Source organism: Nematolebias whitei, chromosome 9 (genome assembly GCF_014905685.2).
Source record: "Nematolebias whitei isolate Nwh7 chromosome 9, NemWhi1, whole genome shotgun sequence".
NCBI classification, from domain to species: Eukaryota; Metazoa; Chordata; class Actinopteri; order Cyprinodontiformes; family Rivulidae; genus Nematolebias; species Nematolebias whitei.
The window spans coordinates 42744059-42768799 of NC_056506.1; the positions used below are offsets into that span (position 1 = coordinate 42744059).

Sequence of the window (24741 nt, forward strand, 5' to 3'; positions counted from 1 at the left end):
GGATTGAAAAGCACTTTAGGGTAAAATGGGGGGGGAAACAAATCAACTCTCACGTTCTCCGTGTGGCCTTTAAGGTGCGAGGAATAAAGGGGTATTTGTATTAATCGATCACACACCAAGCTTGGTTGAAGCCTGGCCCTAATGGCTGCTTGCTGTCATTTTGCAATCCGCTTGTAAAAAGGATTAGAATGGCTCCGTGGAGTAAGAGTGCATGAACAGCAAACTTCTGTGGCCAGCAAGGAAAATAAATCAATTTATGCTTGATGGCGGTGCAGTTCGGGAACATAATGTCTAACGATGATGGAGTTTGGACACTTCATACTTGTCATTGTAAAATTGGATCGCCGTGTTGCTAATGATGGTAATGTATGTTGTGCCTCGCCTGCTACAGTAATCCTTCACTCTGTCTCACTTAAATGCATCTCATTGTCTGGCATATTGCATTATGAATACCAACAGGAAAGAAAGAGAGAAGAATTCAATTTCTATAGTCATTCATTTGAGCAGTGAGTTAATGGAAAAACTGGGTAACCACATAAATTTCTTCTTCTTCTTTGTCACAGGCGATTGTAACTTCGAGAAGCCGCTGGCAGCGTGTGGATACAGCCAAGGCCGAGACGATGACCTTGACTGGGAGCAGGTCAATACCAGAGAGAAGACTTCATCAGAACCATGGATGCCCTCAGGTTAGAACGGTGACTCAGGCTAAATTATGAAGAGACGATCGCAGCAGAACACAGAATTAAAAAATTGCAATAGGCTGCACATTTATGTGTAATATGTAAGTGCGATAAATCCTAAACTTTGTTTGAACGAAAATTTCTTACTACCGTAACGAGAAATTGCATTTCCTGCAAAAATGCAGTGTGAATGCTTATTGCAGAAGAACTTGCTGAAAAACAGCTGAAATTAGCTAAAAAAAAAAAAAGAGATGAAATGCAACTAAATAGAAGAACAAGCCAAAGTTAGCAGAAGAAAGCAGAAAGAACACATAGTTGCTGAACTATGTTTAAATAAGCAGAAATGAACACAAAAATTAGGGATATAGATAAAAAAAAATCAGAAATGAGCAAAAAATAAAGCTGAAAAGTTATTAAAAAAAAAGCTTAAACTACAAGAATGAAGCAAAAGCTGCAATAAGCTTGAAAAATGTGGATTTAGCCTAAAAAAGGTAAAAATTTGCATTAAACAGTTAAGTAGTTGCTGAACTAGCAGAAAAAGCTGAAAGTAGCAAAAATAAGTTAATTAGGCTGAAAATCGCAGGGATTATCATGAAAAACTTGAATTAGTCTGAAAATAGCTGAAATTAGTTAAAAAATGCTAAAAAGGTAGCTGAAAATGTAGAACAAGTTTAAACTAGTAGAGGAAAGCAGAAAGAACACGTTTGCCCAATTAGGCTGAATGTAGCATAAATGAGCACAAAACAGCAGAAATTATCTGAAAAAAGCTTAAATTAGCAAAACAACAACAACAAACAGCTGAATAGTAGCTAACAAAGCAGAAAGAAGCTTAAATTACCAGAAGGAAGTGGAGAGAGCACATTTTTGCTGAATAAGGCAGAAAAAAGTTGAAATGAGTGCAAAAAAATTTTATTTTGCTGAAAAAGCTCAAACTAGCATAAAACAGCTAAATACTGTAGAAGCTGAAATAACTGAAATTAACAGAAATAAGCTAAAAGGAGCATAACAAGCTGAAAAAAACAGCTGAAATGAGTTGAAAGTAGCTGAAAAAAAGTTAAAATTTGCACAAGGAAGCTGAAAGAATCTGAACCAGAACAAAATGTGAAAGGAGCAGTAAAATGTTGCAAACAGATCTAAAGATATGAAGGATGTAAAAGGAGCACATTTCATTTTCTACGAGGAAAAAAAGTGGCAGAAAAGGCTAAATATTTCAAAAAGCTAAAGCCAGTACCAAAAGTCATAGCAGGATCGTCCTGAAAGAGCTGAACTTTTGATACATGATTTGTTGAAATAGCTTAAAAACTGTGGGACAAGCATCTTGCTGAAATATGTATGGAAGATAAATGGATCACAATAGTGTGAATGCTTCATAATCGTTCACACAATAAGCTTCTTGTGCATCGAAGCTTGATGGCAAATCGTGTCCAAATTAGGAATCTACGAAGATGTTCTTAATTACAGTAAGTGTAAAGAACATGAGAGAGGATCAGCTGCTGGTGATGTCCACCATAAATCAGAGTGGGGTTTTAAAAACCTAAAACAGGCTTTGCTAAAACATGTTTACATTTGTATCTTATCATTTTCCCATTGATACAACTAATCTGACGGCACGTTCAATTACTCTTTTTTAAAATCTTGTTTTATCTTCAGACTGACGTTTATCTCAAAGTGGCTGTTTTAATCAGCTGATTCATGTATTCGTGCAAGATGTTTTTTCTACTCAGGGTCTGACTATAATCTGAAATTATTGTACAAAGCTTTGATGTGAAAGACTAATGAATATTGATTACAGCCTAATATGCTGGTAATGCAGCACTGATTCATCTAGTGAGCACATAAAAACAAAATATATTTTAATTTACCTTTTTAGAACATCAATACTAATTTTTTGTTAGTTGCCTGCTGCTGAAAGTCTGAACGTTACTTGTTGCATAACATCTTTGCACCAACTGTTGGAGTCAACTGTTAGCAATACACCTCATTATTGAAACTTTCAAAAAGTAATAACTAAATATGTATTCACAACTGATTAACTTTTGGAGTCAGTCCAGGTCAAAATGGCAACAACAACATATTTTGGGCTAAAATTTGAAGTGGGGGTACCTGAGAGTGATTCACTTCATGCACTCTAAGTAGCATCCATCCATCCATCCATCCATCCATCCATCCATCCATCCATCCATCCATATATCCATTTTACCCACTTTTTCCTTTTTGGATCACGGGGGTCACTAGTGCCCATGTCTAACTATGACTGTGTGAGAGGTGGGGGACACCCTGGACAGGTCTCCAGTCCATCATAGGGACACATAGAGACAAACAACCATTCACTGTCTCACTCACACCTAGAGACAGTGACGAATCAGCCTAACATGCATGTTTTTGATCTGTGGGAGGAAACCGTAGTACTCGGAGAAAACCCACGCATGCATGGAGAGAACATGCAGACTCCACCCAAAAGGATTTGAACCGACAACCTTCTCACTGAGAGGCAGCAGCTCTACCAACTGTGCCACCTTGCTACCTACCACTCTAAGTAGCAATATCACAAAAAAAAAAAAAAGTTTCCAAATTGGATTTAAAATAATTTTATTGGATGCAAATTACAAAGGAAAAAAAACAACAATTTTGTTTAAATTAGTTAGAAATAAGGAAAGTTAAGAGGAATAAAAACGACACAATGCCTGGATCAGATCATTTTTGATTCTTGGGGCTTCAGAAACCATTTTTGGGTCAACAAATTGTCGTGAAAGTTGCTCAGAATGTAAAGTTCTTAATTCCTACACCAAAGTCCATGCTCAATAATCCAGGTATAAAATCCAACAATGTTCAGTCAGGTCATCTGGACAGTTTGTTTTTGTTGTGCTGAAATGTTTTGCCGTCCATCCAGAAAGCTTCATCAGTCTGAGGAAACACCAAACAAAACTGATATTCCCCCAACAGCCTAATCCAAACTGGGAAAAAAACTTCTTAATTCCTACTTTCCTTTAAATGAATCCTATACGTCTGATGTGTGACTTTTGACTGCTGGAATCTGAGCCAAATGTTTGAACTCACTTGTCCAGTCATCTTGGATTGAGAAATACCTACTCACATCTCGCGGTATTGCATGAGATGGATAGAATATGTTCAACGTTTGACCAAAACTGCTGTAATTCCACCATTTTGCAACATGATCTCAGTCTAAAACCAAACCATGGAAAGCGGTGGTCGATATACGCATTCCTTCAAAGAACAAACAAGTTATTTATTTCTTGTTTTATGTTATTTCGTTGCAGCTTCTGTCCACAGTGTCTGTGGCACAGCCATATGAACTGATATTTGATATCAAAGTCTATTTTAGTTGAATGTGTGCATCTGTCTGCTGCATACAGCTTGTCTCCTAAATGTTCCATTGATCGTTATTCATTAGATTTTAAAATGTGGAGATATCTCTGCCACTGAGCGGTGGGCACCACCTCAGGAATTAGACTAATGGAATGACATTTCTTTGTTTTTTTTCCACATTACAACAAAGGTAGCATTGCAAGCTAATGGATATTGTTTTTCCTCCCCTATCTGATGCCTAATCTAACAAAGGCAGCATCGCAGATAGATTGCATTGGGCCCCCCAGTGACAGAGGGGGAATTAATTAGCAGGACCTCACTAATTTAAAGCAGCCTGCGCCCAGACCTGTTTGTGTGTATATTTGTACATCAGGTTGTTGTGTGTTAAACTGCCCCGGAGAAATTACTTTACACAGTAGAGGAAGTGTCCCCCTCCCTTTTTTTCCCCATTGCAATTGATTAATGTCGGGACACATGAAGGCTAGGCAAAGGTTACAATAAAATCTGGAAAAGCCTTGACCTACAAATTAACACTGCGTGCACGGTCTAAATTTAACAGATCTAATTAAAATCCCATATCTGGTGAGGAGGTGTCCCTGATTGTGCTTCCCAGGCTGAGTACACTCCAGTAAGGCATGTTTTCTGCATGTGCATCTTCAACTTTGCATAATTAGCAGGTTTTGCAGCCTTTTCTTCACATTGCAGCACGAGCACTCAACCCACTGTGCAAAATTGTAATCTCTCCTCTTTGACCGCACTGAAAGGGATGTGAAATGTAATGTACTTGACAGGTAAAATTGTTTTACTGATACTAGAGTGGAGGGGCTGATGGGTAAAAATGCATTTAGGTAAAAGCCACACTGGTGGAAAAGCTATCTCACCTCTGATTGCTGTCTTACTCTCAACTCACACTTATGAATCCTCACAAAATGACCTTATCATACTCGCTCAAAAGATTGTTATCCAACCTGGTGTGGCAGGATGGAAATGAAATTGATGTGGCGATGCTCAGAGCAGCGAACAGAAGGCATTACTGCCTGGAGCACCTTTAAAATAGGTTATAGACAGTATCTGTCTAAATAGCAGTGTTCTCAATGTCACTCTGAATGGATGACTTAAATGATGCTTTAAGTCTTCCTTGTCTCAGCTAAGTTCTCCGAGCAAATAAAATCTCCCTAGAGGTTTTGAATGTCCACCGCTCATGTAAACTCCCAATGTGAGCTTCCTTTAGAACCGTGAATGATTGTGCACTTGGTCTAAGTTCAAGTTTATTTCCTCCTTCCAGTGCCAGAATAAAAAAGTGGAGTGCTCTAAAGCAGAAAATAAAGGTGTGATGTTAAAAGTGGGGTAATATGTTTGACTATTTCTGCTGTCAGAGCCTTGGATTTTATGTTCAGCTTCTATGAACCATAATCACAACGTTCCCTGGACTGCCAAAAGCCTTACGCATTTCTTAGTCTAAGTTTAGCCACACTTTAACGTTTTATTGCTATTAACTCAAATCGTTTCTTACTGGTGGTATGTTTTTTAATGCTAATCCCACAAGTGTTTATATTCTAGAAGTTTCATTAAGGTTGTCCAGCGGTTCATGAGATATTTTGCTAACGGACAGGATTGACGTCAGCTGTTTATGCCAATGATTGAAACACAATTTGATGTGATATTTTAGCACGTGGTGTGTGTTTTGGGGATGACTCGCAGCTACTGCCACACCAAATTGTAGCCTAACGTCTGTTAAAATAACTTATAACCATTTATGTGTGTCCTTAGGTCAGTTAGCTATGACAGCCATCTTGAACTGAGTTGACTCAAGCAGTTAAGTACAGTTGTTTCTCGTTTATCGCGGGGGATCCGTACCCTGAAGCCTCACGATAAGTGAAAAAATGTGAAGTAGGAATAGTAGTACAAGTAGTAAGTAGTAGTTTATTCTAGTATTTATATATGTATATATATTAAGGCGTTTTAAACCCTTCCCACACTCTTGTAATATTCTAAACAACGTTTCTAACTGTAAAAGCACTAAAAGAGCACGGAATGTCATGATTTCAGCTCCCTGCCTCATCTGCTCTTTGCCACCTTCAAGCACTCTTTGCCACGCCCACTTCTCAGCTCTGCACGGAGAACAGCTGATCAGCTGCAGCAGGAAGCTTATCCAGCAGTTTGAGCTGCACAAGGGTGCAGGAGGAAGCTTTTTCTGCAGCTCTCGGATGCACATTTGTGCAGCCGTTGCTAAATAATTTACAATAATTTATTTTAAATAAAAATTCCATGCCGACTGTGCGGCTCATCCATCATTCAGCCAATTGTGTGCCATGTCCAATCTTATTTTGAAAAACCTCGATATATCGAGTCCGCGATAAACAAACCGCGAAGTAGCGAGGGACTACTGTATATCCAATGAATACTTTCTGAAAGTTGATTTATATTTATCCAATCGTTCGTGAGAAATTATGCTAACAGACACACTTACAAACACATGCAATTACAAGACAAATGACACAAAGACTAAAACGGTGTTACCAGCAGTCAACTTCTGTATACAGTTCAAAATCTGATATTTTAATTTATAATTATAACTGTCACCACAAGAAAAAAATAATTGGAACATTGGCTAGAGGCATTTATTTGGCTTTTCACTGAAGGTAAACTGTATCCACATGTGAAAAGCGGTGCATTATTTATTCACACAGAAATCAAATATGTGAAAATAAAGTAACTGAGAAGACGTAAGCATGCAGAATCTGGTCATGCAATGTATTAAACAGCTACATTTTTTATCAGCTTTCTGTATCTTGACCCTTGCACTATAAAGATCAAAGCCCAGTCTGACCCAGTTATTTCCCAGTGTGTAAACAGAAGTGCAGAAACAGAAAAGTGAAATGAAACTGGATGAGGAAGAGCCATCTTTGGGTCACAAATGGTGCCTGAAACTCTTGGTTGTTTACAGCGTTGTGCTTGCTGCCTAATTGCTACGTCTGGACGCAGAGTTGTCTTGTTTATCCCTCTATGTGGAGCTGATTGCATGCTTTGGCTCCTGTTTATGGCGGTTCAGCCCAGTATTGAGGCTCGGCATGGCTCTCGGGCACTTCACAGTGTGCTTCGTTCTCAAGCTGAATGAAGAAACCACCAGGAGAAGTGTCACTGTTCCGTTGTAAAAGGAAGCTTTATTCTGGTCTATCACAAAGCTTTGGAAAAAGGAGACAGATTTAGGTTTTTTGGGGACAATTTCTGCACGGACTTCTGTGTGGTGGCGTACTCTTGAGAGAAAAGTTAGCAAAATGGTTTTGTGGTTGGTGTTGTCCAGATGCTATTAGGAAGGAAGCTGTTTTTAGTGAGACACAGCTGGTGCAGAAGCTGATGGTGTTATGGATGTTGCCAGCAGCTCGTTGCTGCTCCCTGTCATCCCCCTGAGACTCATTCTGGGGAATAATGGCAAGAGGAGGAGAAAGAAGGTCCTTTAACTGAGATTAATTAGTGTTTTTTGTATTCTGCAAGGCACAATAGCCAATGAAGCACCAGCTAAATGACTTATTGTGTTATTCCTAATGTCTGCTATAAATACGTTGCCGAGGAGAAATGGAATGTTTTTGTCTTCGCCGTTGAACAAGGACTTTGTTTTTGATAGCATGTCCTTGGTCAATGGTGACACCTTGACAAAAACAAAGACCCCAGAGAATAGGATTCTGCATTGGTCCTTGTTGTGGCTTCATCATGTCTTTAAAATACAAATGGGACACTTCACTGTTGCATGCAACCAATATATCATCAGAAGATCGTCCACCGCTGTGACCCTTTCAGACAAAAGTTAAATAGTTGACAAAACCTCTTTGTCTTACCTGTGCACCAAGTAAATGAATCCAAATTTGGTAACAATTTATAAGGTACACAAAATTTGATTAACTACTAGGGAATGCCTCAGGAATGAATCAGGAGCTAATGGGTAGTTAACCAGTACTTACTAGGGAACACACAGCCAAGCCTTATTAGGGGACTACTGGTTAGTTACCTTGTAAATGAAGAGGAACTAAACAAGAACTAATGGATAATTACCAATGAAACTAACGAGGAATGAATCCGGAGCTAATGAGTGGTTAACCAGTAGGGAACACAGAGTCGAGCCTTATTTGGGGACTACTGGTTTGTTACCACAGAAACAGGCAAAATTCTCCATGTGGGTTCTGAATAAACCCTGCACCAGTGAGGTCACAGCTCGTAATTTTCAAAAACCTGTTTCCTAGTGGTTACTGATTTTATTGGATTCTTACCACTGATTAGCAATTTCATAATCTTGTACTGGTGTCGTCTTAACTATGTCTAACTATCACTTACTGAGTACCAAATCATTGCCTGGCTATTATTTTGTTCACTGAAGCATTATACCAAGTACTTATTCAGGAACCAGTCATTACTTAATCACTACCTGACCATTACCTACTGGTTTGTTCCTGTGGTAGCAAACCAGTAGTCCCCTAATAAGGCTTGGCTGTGTTTATCAAGAAGTACTTGCTAACGACCCTTTAGCTCCTGAGTCGTTCCTCGTTGGTTTTGTTGGTTACTACCCATTAGTTCTTGATTAGTTCCTTTTCATTTACCAGTAGTCCCCTAATAAGACTTGGCTGTGTGTTTCCCAGTATGTACTGGTTAACTACCCATGAGCTCCTGATTTGTTCCTAATTCGTTCCTGAGGCATTCCCTAGTAGTTAATCAAATTTTGTGTGGCTTATTGTAAAGTGTTACCCCAAATTTAAATCATGTCAGCAAAGCATTGAGCTTCCTGTTGTGGAGGGAGCGGCACCCCAAAGAAAAAGGTAACTATTTTTAAGCCATTTGCAGGGTATGCAAAGAGGTGTGTTGTGATGTTTGCAAGGTTGTCGGGTTAAGGATAAACCCATTAAATGATTAGGGTGGAAAACAGAACAGCAAATTACAGCATCTAATCAATTTATGAATTTATTCCTGCGTGCACAAAACTGTGTTGTTTTAAATGCGGCGTCTTTGTGGGGTTAAAAAGTGTCCCTTGGCCCGAGCAAACAGGTTACCCATTATGATAAACAAGATTGCGCTGCCACAGTGGAAGACATATTAGCATATTTTATCTTTCCCTTATCCTAAGAATGCATGGTATGAACAATTAAGGCTAATGATAGTCAACTCATGTGAAGAATCTGATTTTTAATGACTTCATTGCAGATAAATGGTCTATTTTCTGACCCATTTATTGCAATGAAGTGCCAATAGAGCGTACTGCATATTAAGATGACATATTAAGTCATTTGGGTGTGCTGTTGATTGACATACAATAACAAAAGATGCTGCCAGAGAACATAATAAGGGTCCGTTGTTCCACCTGACTAAAGCGACAGGGCTTAAATGTGTTCAGTGTGATGGATGGCTTTGGGTGAATCGCTTTGACTCTGTAAAAGCAACCTTCCAGGTCCTTTGTACCGAGAGCCCAAACTTATTCTGTTATTTTTATCAGGCTCCTTTCATGTTGCAGAGGACATGGGTAAAGTTCTGCAAAAATGAGGGTGGGTGGTGCACACGGCTGCTCACATTAACAGCCTAACCCTCACAGCGAGAGAGTTTTTGATTGGTGGCAGACAGTGAGAATAGCCCTGTCTTCATTGACATTTCCAAAGCAGCAGCCACGCTTTTCCGCGGCAGTGACCCCTGCGAATTTTATTAGCAAATGAGACCTGGAGGGTTTGGGTTTAAAGAGCGCCCCTTCATTCTGATTTTCCCCACATAATGATTTTCCACCGAGTTCAGGACCTGAACGGAGGAGAAATAATGAGTACTGGTCATTATTGCAAATTATATCCTCTGCTCACACCATCACTCAGCTCGTAATTAATCTAAATACCTTCAACCTATAGACTTTGATGATTAGGATTAAACAGTGTCAAAATCATGTCAGACTATTCCCATTTATATGACTTTCCTTTTCTTTTTTAGTGAAGAAACTGTAATTAAAAGAGACATTAATTAGTCCTGTTCCCATATGACCTTACAAAACAACACACTTTTATTCATTTTGAATATTTTGGGTTGGTTTTGTGCACACCTGTTATTTGGAGTGCTGGTAACAAGAACCTTTTTATCGAGAACACAGCAACCGGCTCTAAATAAAGTTATCAGCTTCAGAGCAGATAATTACCTCTGCAGCTGCAGCTTTATGTTTATGTATGCTAACCACATATGCAGCGTGAACACTGAAAGACTCTGTTTCTTTTTGTCAGACAGGTACCAGACTGGTGGCCCATCCATTCTGATTTGACCCCTTTCATTAAAGGCTTTTGCTAGAAAAAAGTAATCAAGCTTAGCAACTATAATACACACAAAGACAATAATAAGTACATAAACTCTTTATATCAGATTACCATGACAGGTCTAAGGGTGAGAAGTAATATGTATATATACAATATTTAAACACTTAATCTGCTTGTGGCCCGCTGCTGCGAAAGACAGGCAATCATGTAATTTTTAAAATTATTATTATTATTATAATAAAGTTTATTCATTTTTTTAAACAAATTAACACAATTCAGTATACAATAAGAAATACAATCGCAAATAAAATGAAAGGTAGCAGAAAGAAGAAAAAAGCTTATAATATCTGCCCCTTTTTACCAAACAATTAATTCAAACAATAATAATCTTCAAATAACAAAAACAAAATAAATAACTCCTTCTCGAGCAACAATTTATACAAATACACATTAAGCTATTTCATTTTTTTAAAACCAAATCAGCTTTGATCATTCTCTTAAACATATGATTTGATCTGGCATTTTGAACATCACTCTCCAGATTATTCCATAATCTAATTCCTTGGATTGAAGTAGACTGTCCCTTAAAACTAGGTCTAAATTTAGGTTTCACAAATAACTATATCCCCTTAAGATTATAACAACTCTCTCTTTTAACACAATTTACTTGGATATTTAAAGGTAATGTGTTTTTATGAGCCCTATGAGTCGTTAAACATCTACGTGCTTGTAAAAAAATAAATAAATAAAAATAAAATAAATTTTTGCGTATCCCCAAGCACCGGCTCACGGATCCCCAGGGGTCCGGGGACCCCAGTTTGAGAACCACTGATCAAGACGATCTTATTCTTATTGTAGCATAGTTAGCACTCTTTATAAAACAAGTTTTTCCAAAACCCTTTAGGAATTTAAGATATATTCTGTAAACTGGTTCTTGTGACATTATATTACATGTTAGCTTAACATGTTAAACATGTTAGCGAAAGTATGCAAAGCAAACTTATATATTTGTATTCCTAAGTCTTTAAGGTTCAATCTAGTTCTGGAAACACAATGACTTTAAAAATACTGTAATTTTTGGACTATTGAGCGTACCTGAAAATAAGCCGCACCCACTAAATAAATAAAAAATTACATTTTTACATAAATAGACCACACTTGTCTATAAGCCGTGGGTGTTCATGTGATACATGAGATATTTACACAGAATTTTTTTTTAATTTTTACTTTTAATTAAATGTGTACTGGTAAGATGCACAAATACAGTAATTTTTTTTTTTTTCTGAACAATGCATGTAACACGGCTGATTAAAAAAAAAAAAACAGTAGTTTATCAGGAAGTCAATGATCGCTACACCCCCAAGTGAGATGTGTATTGGGCAGCTATGTGAGTGCCGGTGTGTGACGAAGCTAAATGTTTTGGTGGCATGAAGCTCCTTAGCCCATCAAAAAAATCCATAAATTAGCTGCAGCATTGTATAAGCCGCGGTGCTTAAAGCGTGTGGAAAAAAGTAGCGGCTTATAGTCCGGAAATTACGGTAAATTTTTTTCAAGTTTTGCGCAAGGTGTTTAATTTAAACTTCCTTAATATGTCTCATTGATAAATTGTTGCACTTTTAAAAAAATCAATCTTTATTTAAAAAGTTGTGTTTTTTTGTTTTACCTAAGAATATTGGGGGCCTGATAGAGATTGTCCAAGAGCCACGTTTGGCCTTCGGGCCTTAAGTTGCCCACATCTGTTCTTGAGGATTTTGACCCACATTTTTGTTCTCCACCTATTTCTCTAAAAATCCTGAACCACCTTCTTGCCTACAGAATAATTAGAGAGACGCTGTCTAACCAAGAGTTTACTGAAGGAAATAAGACTGAGATGTGGTCTTGTCACAATGTTGAATTGCCGAAAGCCGATCTAAATTTAGCCAAAAGGATTGTGGTCATTACTCTGTGCATAAACACCATTAAAGTATTTAAACAATTTCATTAGAGATTAACCATTTTCATTAGCTTCGCTTCTTACCAGAAGAAACTTTTCCTTCCATCTGGACAGACAGAAGCTGTGGCCAACTCATAACTCTTCTGCCAGTTGAATGAGCTGTCAGGGCAAAGGATTAACCTGATGGAAGCCTTTTCTTGGAATACGTCCACGTTTGTCTCTCTGCGGCTCATAATACCATTAAACCACAAAGTCTGTTATTTTGGTTTGCCTAATGTCTAGCTGAACCTGAACATTTGTGGTTTAGAGTTTTATTTTAGCAGAACAAGTTTGTGAGATTGCACGCAACCTCACATTTAACTTCCGAAGCAGCAGTTTTGTTTTGTAGTTTGCCTCTTGGAGCAGAATATTCTACAAAGTTGGTGCTTTTAAAAGGAGCTGATTAGAAAGTATTTATTGTGATTAATTAAACAAAAAAAAGTAACTATAGATATGCTGAAAACATAGACTGTTCAACCAAATTTAGAGCATTTTTGCTGAACACTTCAGTGCCAGCAGCTTTTCACAGAATCGGTGTTAAGATTATATATGATGCACGGTGTAACCAAAAATGATGTTTTTGCAGAGGCCTATTTCAGATACAATGTCCCTGTGAAAGTTGTCTAAAATATTCCAGCATAATGAAAGTCACACATTTCTATTTTAGCAGTGGGGGGCCTTCATTTGCAAAGAACAACAGGAGTGAATGCATGTGGCGTCAGAAGCGGGAGGGCACTTCATCTTCCACTCCTTCATTTTTCACACCAGTTTCCATGTTCTCCACATTCAGCCACCATTGTAATGGAAGGTGAAGGTGGCCTACATTGGAATAATAATAAATCTGCTCCTTCTGAATAATACCTTAGACAGTAACCAAGCCCTGGCCTTTAAGGAGTTTCGGCGACGGGCTCGGCGTGCGCTGAGCTCTCTATTTTTTAATTGGTCTCGAACACACCATTGTTGAGGCGCAAGAGATAGAGGAAGAGGGAGAAAGAAAACATGCTAGCACATTAGCACAGTACTAACGCTGGGTCATTATAATTTGCTCTTAGTCTCACTGGTTAATTAGCTTGTCATGGTGCAGCAGGTCTTGTATTGTGGGTGGTCATTAGGCTTGGAGAGCATAGATGACAATCTATGTGCTCCTGTCATCTTCTTCACTGTTGGTGACAGAGGAAGGACAATGAGCGGGTTGGCTGTCACTTGAAAGTCGGCTTCCTTTTATGGAGGTCAAGGATGAGGAAAGAAGTTTCTTCCCACTTGTTGTGTTTGGGTTCACTGGCTCAAATCAAGTTAATTTGTCGGGATCAAATTCGCTGACAGAGATTTACATTCGCACAGCTTCAGCAGAGAAACTTCTCAAGAGCCAACGAAGAAATTGTCTATTTATATTAGTGTTTTTTGTGAAGTAATTTAAAAATTGATGGCTTCTACATTAGGTATTATTAAGAATTTGCTTCATGCTCATTGTACCTTTTGTTTTATTAATATTTCATGAGCACTGTACTATAAAAGAAGAAATGCGACTTGAGGGATCTAATATTTTCATCTCTAATTACCAACAAAAAGTCGTGCTGTGCATAAATCTCCTAAGCAACATTGTCACAAAATGACTGCTGAAATGAATTTTAAACAGCCTGTTTTTAATCTTTGAGGAAAGCAGTGGTGCTGGCGTCTTTGTCTTTGTAACATGAGCTACAGTTGAACAATTCATCAAGTGATTATTAGTGCTGGTTCGCATCACATCAAGAGTTGCTGATGCCTCAATGGGGAAAACAAAGGAAATGCTGTGAGTGTTTGCGCAGATGGCTGGATGTTATTAAAGAGACCTTAGAGCCCTCATATAGAGCTACCTGATTAAAGTTTGAGTACGTGTCACAAAGTCGACTCATCTCCTGCCCTTTGTCATCTTCCTTACATTGCTTCATGCTTTGCCTCAGAAATAGTTAACCTTAACATGTGAATCAGACGCACACAGACGGAATAAAACATTTAAAACTACTGTATAGAACACGAATATGCTGTCCACAGTAATTAATCTTAATGTAGCATGTAGAAAAGCCTGTACATAACAAGAAAAATGTCACAATGATCGCAGCTTTCATGACAGAAAATACAGAAATACATCAAACAGCAATCAAACATTAATGTTCATGAAATTATCAAGGGATATACAAATCATACTAAATCCAAATAAAGTATTTAGGATAAGCCCTAATACAAGATAAAACACTCACAAAATGTACAGACAGCTGAAATGCTGTAGAAAATCCCTACAGACACACAGTACTGCCAATCAGATCTGGTGTTCCACAAGGACGTATGCTCTCACCACTGCCCATCTTCTTCTTCACTAATGACTTCAGTTCTATGAAGCCATCCTTCAGACTTCTGATACTTACAGACAACTGTAGAGTCATATGACTCGCCTCCAATTGCAACAATCCTGCATAATAATGGGAAGTTGAGGTGAATATGCTTTGGGGTTAGAAGAACAATTCAAGTCTTTAGAGTTGATATTGGACCTTATGAGACATCCATCAGTACCTCACTGCTTGATAATGTCTGATAACCCTGTGTCCACGTCAGATGTTGGGGAATAGTTATCAGTGGAAAGTGGGAATATAATGTTAAATCCATCCTCAAGAAACCATTGTAAAAAAAAATACTTTCTATGGCAACAAAAAACAAACAAACATATGGTCAGCCGAATGACCTGCCAAAAAGAGAAGCTATGGCCATGCTCAATTTACATACGTTTGTATCTTTTGGGACTCATAAAATATTATTCAATAAAGAGTAACCACACAAATACAATATCTGTAGAATGGCTTAAAATATAATGTGTACTATTAAAGCTTTATATACTGTCTGAGGTCAAACTGAAGGTGAAGTACACCCTAAAATATAAAGACAATGAAAGCAGAGAACGATTTGATTGAATCCCTTTCAAAAGCCTCCAGGAGCTCCAAGAATGTGCTTCACAGTGTCTTTTTCATTACCTTTCATTTTCTTTAGAGCAAGTAAAGATGAAAGCTGCACCATGTCGTTTATTAATGTAGTGTTTTTCAACTACATTGTTCAACTTAACCATTTGATTGTAGAGGAAAGGCTCTGCCTTTGAAATAATCTAGTCTTGGACATACGTATTTTAGCCCTTATTAAAGCTTTAATTTACATAAAATAGGAATGGAAATTTTACGTATTGTCTCAAATTACATTGGTGGTGATGGGATTTTTAGAAATCATTTCACAGTTCCCGTCTTTACAATCACTAGAATAACATTACTGTATGTTGGCACGTGCAAAAAGGTTAATAACATTTATTTCAAAACCAACAAAAGCAAAGATCATTGTTATTTCAAGATATTTTAGCCTTCACCCTTATCTTGTGAGCCTGAAATTATCTTTTTCTTAAATCACAGAACGTTTTTGTTTAACAATGTGAATACGCCATTGACATTATAGTCACTGTTATAGCTGCAGCAATAACGATGTTTCTTGACAGTAAATTTCCAGAACACACATGCCAAATTTTAAGGCATCAAGGCTGAAGCAAATCTTGCAGATGGGATATTAAACACCTGTAAAATTGCTCAATTGTTGTGGTTTCTTATGAATGCACATAATGCAGTGAAAGTATCATTTCTTAAAGAAGTGCATAGCTTGTTGCCTTGCTCATCTATTAGCATTGTCACTCCAAATTTTAGCTCAGATTTTATAAAAGTGTCTGAGTTATATCAAAGTTCATGCAGGTAATCCAAGTATTAAAAAAAAATCCAACAATGTTCTGTCAGGTCATCTGGACAGTTTTTTATTTCGTTGAGACGTTTCGCCCTCCATCCGAAGGTCTTCATCAATCCGAGGAGTCCCAAGCAAACTGTTTTCCCCACCAAGCAGTACACTCCTACAGTGGACCAACCAGTTTGATGGTGATAAGATGGTTTCTGGGGGATGTCCTTTCCCCCATCGACCCCTCCTGTCTGAGCTATTTCTGTGTTTGCTGTGGTGTCCATCTTGGATTGGATTCACTTCAAAGCTTAATCAGCTGTAGATTTACATCCATTGATAAAATTCATTAAAATATTAATTAAAACTTATTTTTTAATTCATTATAACATCCATCCATCCATCCATCCATCCATATCTTTACCTACTCAGTCCCACAAGCAGCACACTCGCATAGTGGGTCAACCAGTGTGATGGTGATAAGATGGTTTCTGGAGTTCGCCCTCTCCCCCGTCGACTCCTCTGAGGCAGCCATAGCCAAAGTGGTTCGAAAGAGCTCAGCAGCAGAGATCATTCGTATGGAAAGTTTATTTGTGCTAGTGTGTAGAGGCCCTCGGTTGCCATTACGTGACCAAACTGAGGTGAGACAGTCCTGTCATTCCAGTTTTACAAACTTGGGTTACCTAAAAACTAGAAACAAACAGGTTTATTATTTACCTGCTTATAATTTGTCAAAGTCTGTATCATGTCTAGTGTATCTTTATAAACTTAACTATGAAATCTGTTAGAGACTCGTTAACCTTTGACTTCTTGACATCCGACATGGTCCGTGTTACACGTATGATTCACAGTCAAATGCGAACTATGGCAGGATCACGTCTCTACCACAACCCTGCATGGATATATGACACCCCCCACTCCATTATTTGTGATCCTCTTGGTGACCCAAAAGCTGTGAGAATCATTTAAAATGACAACTGTCTGTACCTGACAAACAAAGCCGATTAGGCCGACTCTGTGTCATCTCGTCTCACTGCTCTTCCTCCTCCTCCTCCTCTGCTCCCTCTCCTCTTGTTTCATTGTGTAAACATGACAGAATCCCCTACTCATTATCTGAAGCTCCAGACAGATGGAATTGGTGAGCGTTACGAGAGCAGCACAACAAGACAAGTGGGCAAGCTTGAGTCATTGATGGAACAAATAGGCTTCTTTGAGAGGCTGGTTTGGTTGACACACTCTGCAACCAAGGCTGCAGATTCAGTTGATGGTATTCACTCATTTTTAGGATGAAATCTGAGAAAAGCAGCACTTTAAATGACAAAAATAGGAATTCAGCTCCTCACAAGCTTCAGTGCGAGCTCCTTGCGTACAGGTTGTTTGTCCCACCTTTCTGTGCCTTCTATCTTTAGCATACTACAAAAAATATATATTAAAAAAATACAGTATTTATAACGAGTCTCCTGTGGCTGTGTTTCAAACGCTCTTACGGTTTGTGCCATCTCATTACCAACTCGAGCTAAATAAGATGATGACAAATAGAATGTGTTCCCCATCCTCTTGAAAGTTGGCCAACATCATAATTCTCACTTGTGTTTTATTGGAGAGAGGCTAGAGAATTAGATTAACCTTTAATACGGAACCTAAATGATAAAAATCTAAATGGTGCTTTCTTGGCAAATAGATTTTAGCTTATTGATTTCTCATCCTTTTCCTTTTCTCTTTGTCATTTAGGAGAGAATGCTCTTTTCAAGAATCCACTTTTTCTATCATTAGCCCCTCAACTGTATAACATGTCTTTGTACTTGATAAATGGCAACAAGGAGATAGTTTCAATCAGCGCAGATAATAGCTCTGTCTCATCAAAGGTCACAAGCTGAAATTATGATTTGTAATAGGAAAACTCCCAAAAGAGCCATTTGTTTCTGCCTTCATACTTTCACAAGATTAGACTTTTATTTGTTTACTGCTTAACCCAAGGATCTTATTGCTGGCCGTATGAATGTTTTGTTTACCTGCTTTCCATCACGAAGAGATCCACACAAACTTTCGGGCATTGTTCAAACTCTTGGGGATGGTCAGGCTGTGCGGCAAAACTGCTGGCATAGCCCTACAGAACCTCACTGACCTACACAAGGTGAGGTCAGTGAACAAGGCCATGCAGATTCTGGCAGATCCTGATCATCCACTCCATGGTGAGTTCAGGTTGCTTCCATCTGGACACAGGTATCTGCTGCCCAGATGTAGGACGAACAGACCGAAAAACTCATTTTTCCTTGTAGCGATCAGGTTTCTCAATGAACATTGATGACTTCTGTACTGATAAAGTCTTAATGTCTTGTGTAGTATGGATGTTGTATATCAACTGAATGTAAAACTAATTGCTCCTCGGGGATAATAAAGATACTTGAACAAAATTTTAGCCTGTTACTAAAAATCTGTTTACCTGATGGACTGAAACTAACAGCTGATCCCAACTTTTCTTTCTGATGTTCCAGGGCCTGGGTTTGTGATGGTGAACACATCGGGACGCTTTGCGGGGCAGAAGGCTTTACTGCTGACACCTCAGCTGAAGGAGAACGACACGCACTGCGTTATTTTCCATTACTACATCGGCGGAAGAGACAACAGCCACCCGGGTCACCTGAATGTTTACATCAAAGAGAACAACAGTCCCATGGGGATGCCTGTGTGGAACGTTTCAGGTCCAGCCTCCCGCTCCTGGGGGCAGGTTGAGCTGGCCATCAGCACCTATTGGCCCAACTTCTACCAGGTGATAAAAGATTGGCCCAGTTAAGCTATCCTATTGTACGATATCGCTAAAGAAACAGGCTGCTCGTTAGAAAGAGCCAATAATAGTTTATCTGAAGTCATTAAAGCATTTATGCTGGCTGCAACAAGACAAAATTATTATTTGAGAAGCTCTAAACAATGGCACAAAAGCCCATAGAAAACACCTAGGATTATTGATTTTTGTGGCTGCCTCCGTATCCATGGTGATCTGTTCTCGCTCCCTTCAATCTAAAACCACTTCTCTTTTTCCAATTCTGAAAACTCATTTTCACTTACCAATGCACATGACTGCTGGCTGGGGCAAGGTGATTTCACACTTGCCTGCCTATTAGTCTTCGAATGGTTTGTTCCACAAGTCCACCAAATGTTAATTGATGCAGAGAGACCCCTTAACCTCCCATTGGGAGCAGGTCCCCTCGTGTATTATTTCATTAAGGCCTGGCAGAGCTGGTCCACAGTGGGGCTGAGGCGAGTTGTCCTCCATGGTCGCTCTGATAACTTAGTTAACAAGGGACACCACTGAGATTCTCTCAGCTGAATGTGGTGTAGAAAGTTTAACGAGAGTTACTTGGAGGAAATGGGAAAAGAAATGGAAGGTAACAGTAATGATGAATGCTAGCTGTTGACAGGATGTGAGCTTGTGTTATTGTATAAAGCCAGTCTGGTCCAACGTTTCAGGCTGGTTTAGATGGGTTAAACCAAAATAGTGTTGTAAAGCGCATGTTGTTGAATTCATACATTCAGATGGATATATGTGGCTAAAGCTATTATCTCACTGGCATGCTGTGGTTGGTGACTCGTTGCCAAACATCATTTGCAAGGGAGTTTTAAAAATGTCTCCGAATGTCTGGGGTTCTCAATTTTGCAGATGCTTGTAGTTTGAATTTAGGTTAGTTCAAAAATTATTTTTCTTAAAACAGTCAGCCACTGCAGGTGTCTCAAAATAATCTTAAAGCTCCTCAATCCATCCATATCCATACATACATACATACATAAATACATACACACATACATACATACTTGCATACATGCATCCATACATCCATACATACATCCATTATCTTAACCCGCTTCTTCCTTTCTGAGTCGCGGGGGTCACTGGTGCCCATGTCCAGCAGTCACTGTGCGAGAGGCGGGGGACACCCTGGACAGGTCTCCAGTCCATCACAGGGACACATAAAGATAAACAACCATTCACCCACACACCTAGGGATAATTCAGTTGCCAATTAGCCTAACATGCATTGTTTTTGGTATATGGGAAGAAACTGGAGAAAACCCATGCATGCACTGAGAGAACATGCAAACTCCACCCAGAATACTCCCCCCACCTTCCCCCGGCCGGGATTCCATCTGGCAACCTTCAGCAGCAACTCTACGAACTGTGCCACCATGCTGCCCTCCTCAATCCATTTTCCATAAATTTCTGAGGGCTAGAGATGTATTTCAACACCTGCACAGAGCTTCCAATTGACAGAAAACATCTGGAACCACAGCCACAATTGTCCAGGTCTAAAAATATGCTGATGATCTTGTTATGCTCATTCATTTTACAGTAGATTAAAATCATAAATGTGAGGAGATCTTTACAAGATGGATACAAAGTGGGCCGAACAATGTGGGCATAGAGGGTCAACAAAATACTGTGCACAGTCTAGAATATAGTTTTGTGAGAAGTACACGCCAAAATAGGCCATGATTTTTTTTTTTAATACCTGCTCATAATGGTGGGCACAATACTCTATGGTTTGCTTGGACACAAACACTATGAATTGAGTAACGCTGCAACTGTAAATTTGTAAATTTACAAATTTGACTTACAAGTAGTTCCCCTCAGTCACACATAAAGCAACTTTAAGTTGTGTTGCCATCTCACTTACGTTTTCAAAACATTTTGCTCAACCTTCGCAGATGTTTAGACCTCAGCTCATGGTTTTAATCTGACAAACCAATCCAATTAACAACTCGTGAAATTTTCCACAAGTTGAATTATGTTTTAACAAATCTGTACGCACGTAGTTCAAGTTGTTTATAGACCAGCTATGTTTGACTGCATGTTCAGGAGAATTTGCAACATCTGCTGCCTTTCAAACCCCAAGTGGAAGATCTGCTTTCGTTTGTAATTGTTGCACACCCCAATCGACATCATGGGTAATTGTGAGGATGCTAATGATCTTAGCAACATTCTGTCAAGAAAGGACACCAATGCTTAAAATTGTTGCTAATTAACAACATGGCACTAATTATAGGTATCTTTAATTGCATAGCAACCTAGGAAATTGTCAAAGGGAAGCCACCTGATACATGGAAATTATTTTTTAATTACTGGTAAGGTTTTTAGGCATCATTCCAGCCTTTTGTGCCTTTGATAATTACTCCTCTGTCAGGCTATCCATAGACATTTTATAGAGATTGTCATATGATTCCAAAGCTGCTGAACATTTGGTAGAACAAAAAAAAAAAAAACAGGAATTTTATGATAATGAGCACATATGATTTAGAACACTCAACAATGTCTATAAAATGTGCTAATCTGTATCAAGTTTAATACAGAAGTAGTTCATGACTGAATTAATCAGTCCTCCTGTAATGCCGTCCCAAAGGGACCGTGAGGGAGACACTAAACGCTGGGTTTACTGTCCGGCTCTCTGACAAATGAGAACGATGAACTTTCCAGCGACATCAACAGCTTTGCCCCCTTGTGAATATTTTCAGTGCGGGTCAGACCCAATTATGCGCTGCACTATTATTGATGCTGGAATCAATTATATCACAGCTATTAGGCAGGCTGACTGATGTCTGTTGCACAAACAAAGGATTTCAATTAGAGTGCGGGGGCCAGTTCATTTGTCTGGTGGCAATATAGAGTGGTTGGCCTTTTAATTTCCTTCAAATTAGCCCTTAATGAGGCCATAATTTGCACCCAAGCCTTCACTTTCATACTTCAGGGGGACAAAAAAAAAAAAGAAATTTATAATTAGAAATGTGAAGACGTCTCGTCTCCCAGATGACAATGGCAACTATCTCTGCCTTCACATTCCTGAGCTGCTAAAAGAATCCCAGTGTGGGTCCAGCAGGACATATGTTTGTGTGTGAACTCTAAATTGGTCATAACCATTAATATATAGAAGGCGATGGATGCTACAAGTTTATATTTCGAGAATAATGGCATTCAAAACATGTGTTGCTGCAGCGCGTGTGGTGTAATTGGTCTCCGCACCACACCCTGGGTTTGGGAAGGGACCGGCATTCTGTTTCCTTTTTTATCACACTGCAGACCGAGGAGAACATAACTCTGACATTCTCTGAGGACACTCCCTCTCTCAGGAACATTTGTTTTGCTACTGAACTTGGCCCTTAAAATAGGGTCAAATTTAGTCACGCACAGCACAGTTGCACTTTAAAAAAAAAAAAGATTATCTTTTCAAAGGGAGCAGGAGGCAGAACCGCTAAATAACTCGAGACTCAGAGAAAGGCGACATGAGTTATTTTTATATAAAACAGACAAGATGTGAGTTTAAAGTGTTAGATCCTTTAGCGATTTAATAGCTTTTTAAATTTAACGTAGAAAAATTTGAGGTCTAATAGTTTATTCGGAGAGTTTATTGATCTAAACTTGAGATTTACAATTATTGCCTTTGGTTTTTGTTTGCATTTTACATAATGTCGCCAATGGAACTGGGAATGCAACAATATGTTGTTTTTTACATTCATTTAAATTATTAAAATGACAAAACTCAAAGGAGTCAGTACAATGTAAAACCTTAAGATAGTTGGTTATTGATTTTGCAAATTCTGATGTAACTTTATGGTAAACACTGATCGATCTGAAAAGGGTTTCCAGCATACATTTTGATAAAAGCATTGTTTTGCCGCAGTTTTTCTTTAAAAAGTCAAAATTTCATGCAAAACAAGCAGAAATCAAATGGTTTGCTAAAGAGACGCGAGAACTTTCTTGATCTTTTCTCGTTGCCTCTCGTACTTTATCAGGAACTGTGTGCTAATCATCACTGGGCTCCAACCTAATTTAACACGTGCATGTCATAACACCTGTCAGCTGTGACACATTGTAGGAATAATGTCTGTGGCCTGCAGCTGTGTCACCAGCTGCAGCCCTGTGAAGGAACACGGAGTGTTAGCAAGCGCTGGACTTGCACCCATCTGCGCTCAGGTGCCTTTTGAAGACACGTGCCCGTTCATCACCGGTGTTATGAGTTTCCTTTCTCCTCCTCAGATTGTGTTTGAAGTCATAACCTCGGGGCAGCGTGGCTTGCTGGCCATCAAAGACGTTGTGGTCCAAGGCCACCAGTGCAGTAAGTCTATTTTCCCTTTGCTATAAAAGAATATCATCAAACCGACATTGTCCTTTCCATGACACCCGTCAAAATACGTGTACCACTGTTGTGTTCAAGGCCTCCCAGTCAAAAAAAAAGGCCTTCAGAGAATTTGCTACTCTCAGTCGTCCCTTAAGATTTATAAGCCAATAGCTGACATGCAGAAGTGTGTATATGATATATTGTTGGATTGGCTGTAAACAAATAGTCCCCAAAACGAATAAATCCCACCATGCAACGTGTTGCTCTCTATTTTCTCCTTCCTTTTAATGTTAATATTTTTATCACTGAAATAAAAAAAGTCAGGAGATAAACTTTTGGTCCTGTTTGTGTTTCTTTGTTGGCAAAATATCGTCTGAATCGCTAGATAGATTATAAAGACATTTCCAGAAAGTAATCCTTGGATGTACATTTTCCACTGATTAACATTTGGAGACAGTCTGATGCAAGATGGCCTCCACGGCCAACTGACCTTCAAAAACATAAACATGGTTATAATGTAGATTTTACAGACATTTTCCAAAGATTTGGTGTACAGTAGGGCTCACTACTTCACGGTTTGACTTTTGCAGTTTTTCGTAGTAAGAGTGGACGTGACACACAATCGGCTGATTGATGGATGAGTCATACGAGCGGCATGGATTCTTTATTTAAAATAAAATATTTATATGATTTAGCACCTGCTAAATCATTTGGTGCAGGGAGAAGCTCCTGCTGCAGCCTGTCATGATCTCCGCTCTCTGCCACCTGCGGCTCTTTGCCACGCCCACATTTCTCCTCCAGCTGCAGGGGCTTCATGAAGGGTTAACCCTTTGCTGTCCAGCTGCACCGATCGACTTTTGTCTTCCAACTTAAAATTCAAAGTATGTCACATCGTAAAATCGTCATAATTGCATAATATAAAAGTGTTAAAAGTTATTTTTTTTCATTATTTTAGAACTTCTATGTTCAGTTGTTACAGTGTAATTGATCAAGAAGTACATTTCTGCTCCGTGCTGCATCAGCTGTGTGAAGGGTTAACCCTTTGCTGTCCTGCTGCGTCATTTCTCTACAATTTAAATTTAAATACTGCAATATTTTAAATATGGATTGTTTATTTAAAATATTACAGTATTTAAATTGTCTATTTACAGGAGGGAGATTGGGAGTGGAACTTGAACATGGACTACTGTATCTCTTGTGGTTTTCACTCATCGTGGGGGCGTGGTCCCCTAAACCAACTGGTCAAAGCAGACGGCCGCTTGTCCTGCGCCTGGTTCTGCTGGAGGTTTCTTCCTGTTAAAAGGAAGTTTTTCCTTTCCACTGTTGCCATTGTGCTAGCTCAGGATGGGAGACTGCGATCAAGTGAAGATTCAACATGTCTGCTGGCATCCTTAGATAGAGAACTTTACTAATTGGCGTTTTTATGGATGTGAACGTTCCTGTAAAGTGCCCTGAGACAAATTTGTTGTGATATGGCGCTATATAAATAAACTGAATTGAAATTGAATTAAACTCCGCGATAAACAAAGGACTACTGAATTAGTAGCTGAGACCAATCCCCAACGCAACTGATTCAGCTGATTAACCAGTGGAGCCAACCCAAATGAAGAGATGCTACAGCTAACTGACTTTAAAAAATAAACACAAAAAAAAAAAAAT

General features: G+C 38.9%; 1 protein-coding gene across 1 annotated transcript in view; it reads left to right on the forward strand.

Moving 5' to 3' along the window:
- Positions 1-297: 297 nt before the first annotated feature.
- The window catches only part of LOC119414282 (receptor-type tyrosine-protein phosphatase mu), a 203234-nt gene continuing 178790 nt past the window's right edge, over positions 298-24741 (forward strand). Inside the window, exons 1-4 of the mRNA XM_037681376.1 lie at positions 298-361; positions 564-686; positions 18473-18747; positions 23001-23079. Coding sequence (XP_037537304.1) covers positions 298-361; positions 564-686; positions 18473-18747; positions 23001-23079 — 541 coding nt within the window. The remainder of the gene's footprint in view (positions 362-563; positions 687-18472; positions 18748-23000; positions 23080-24741) is intronic.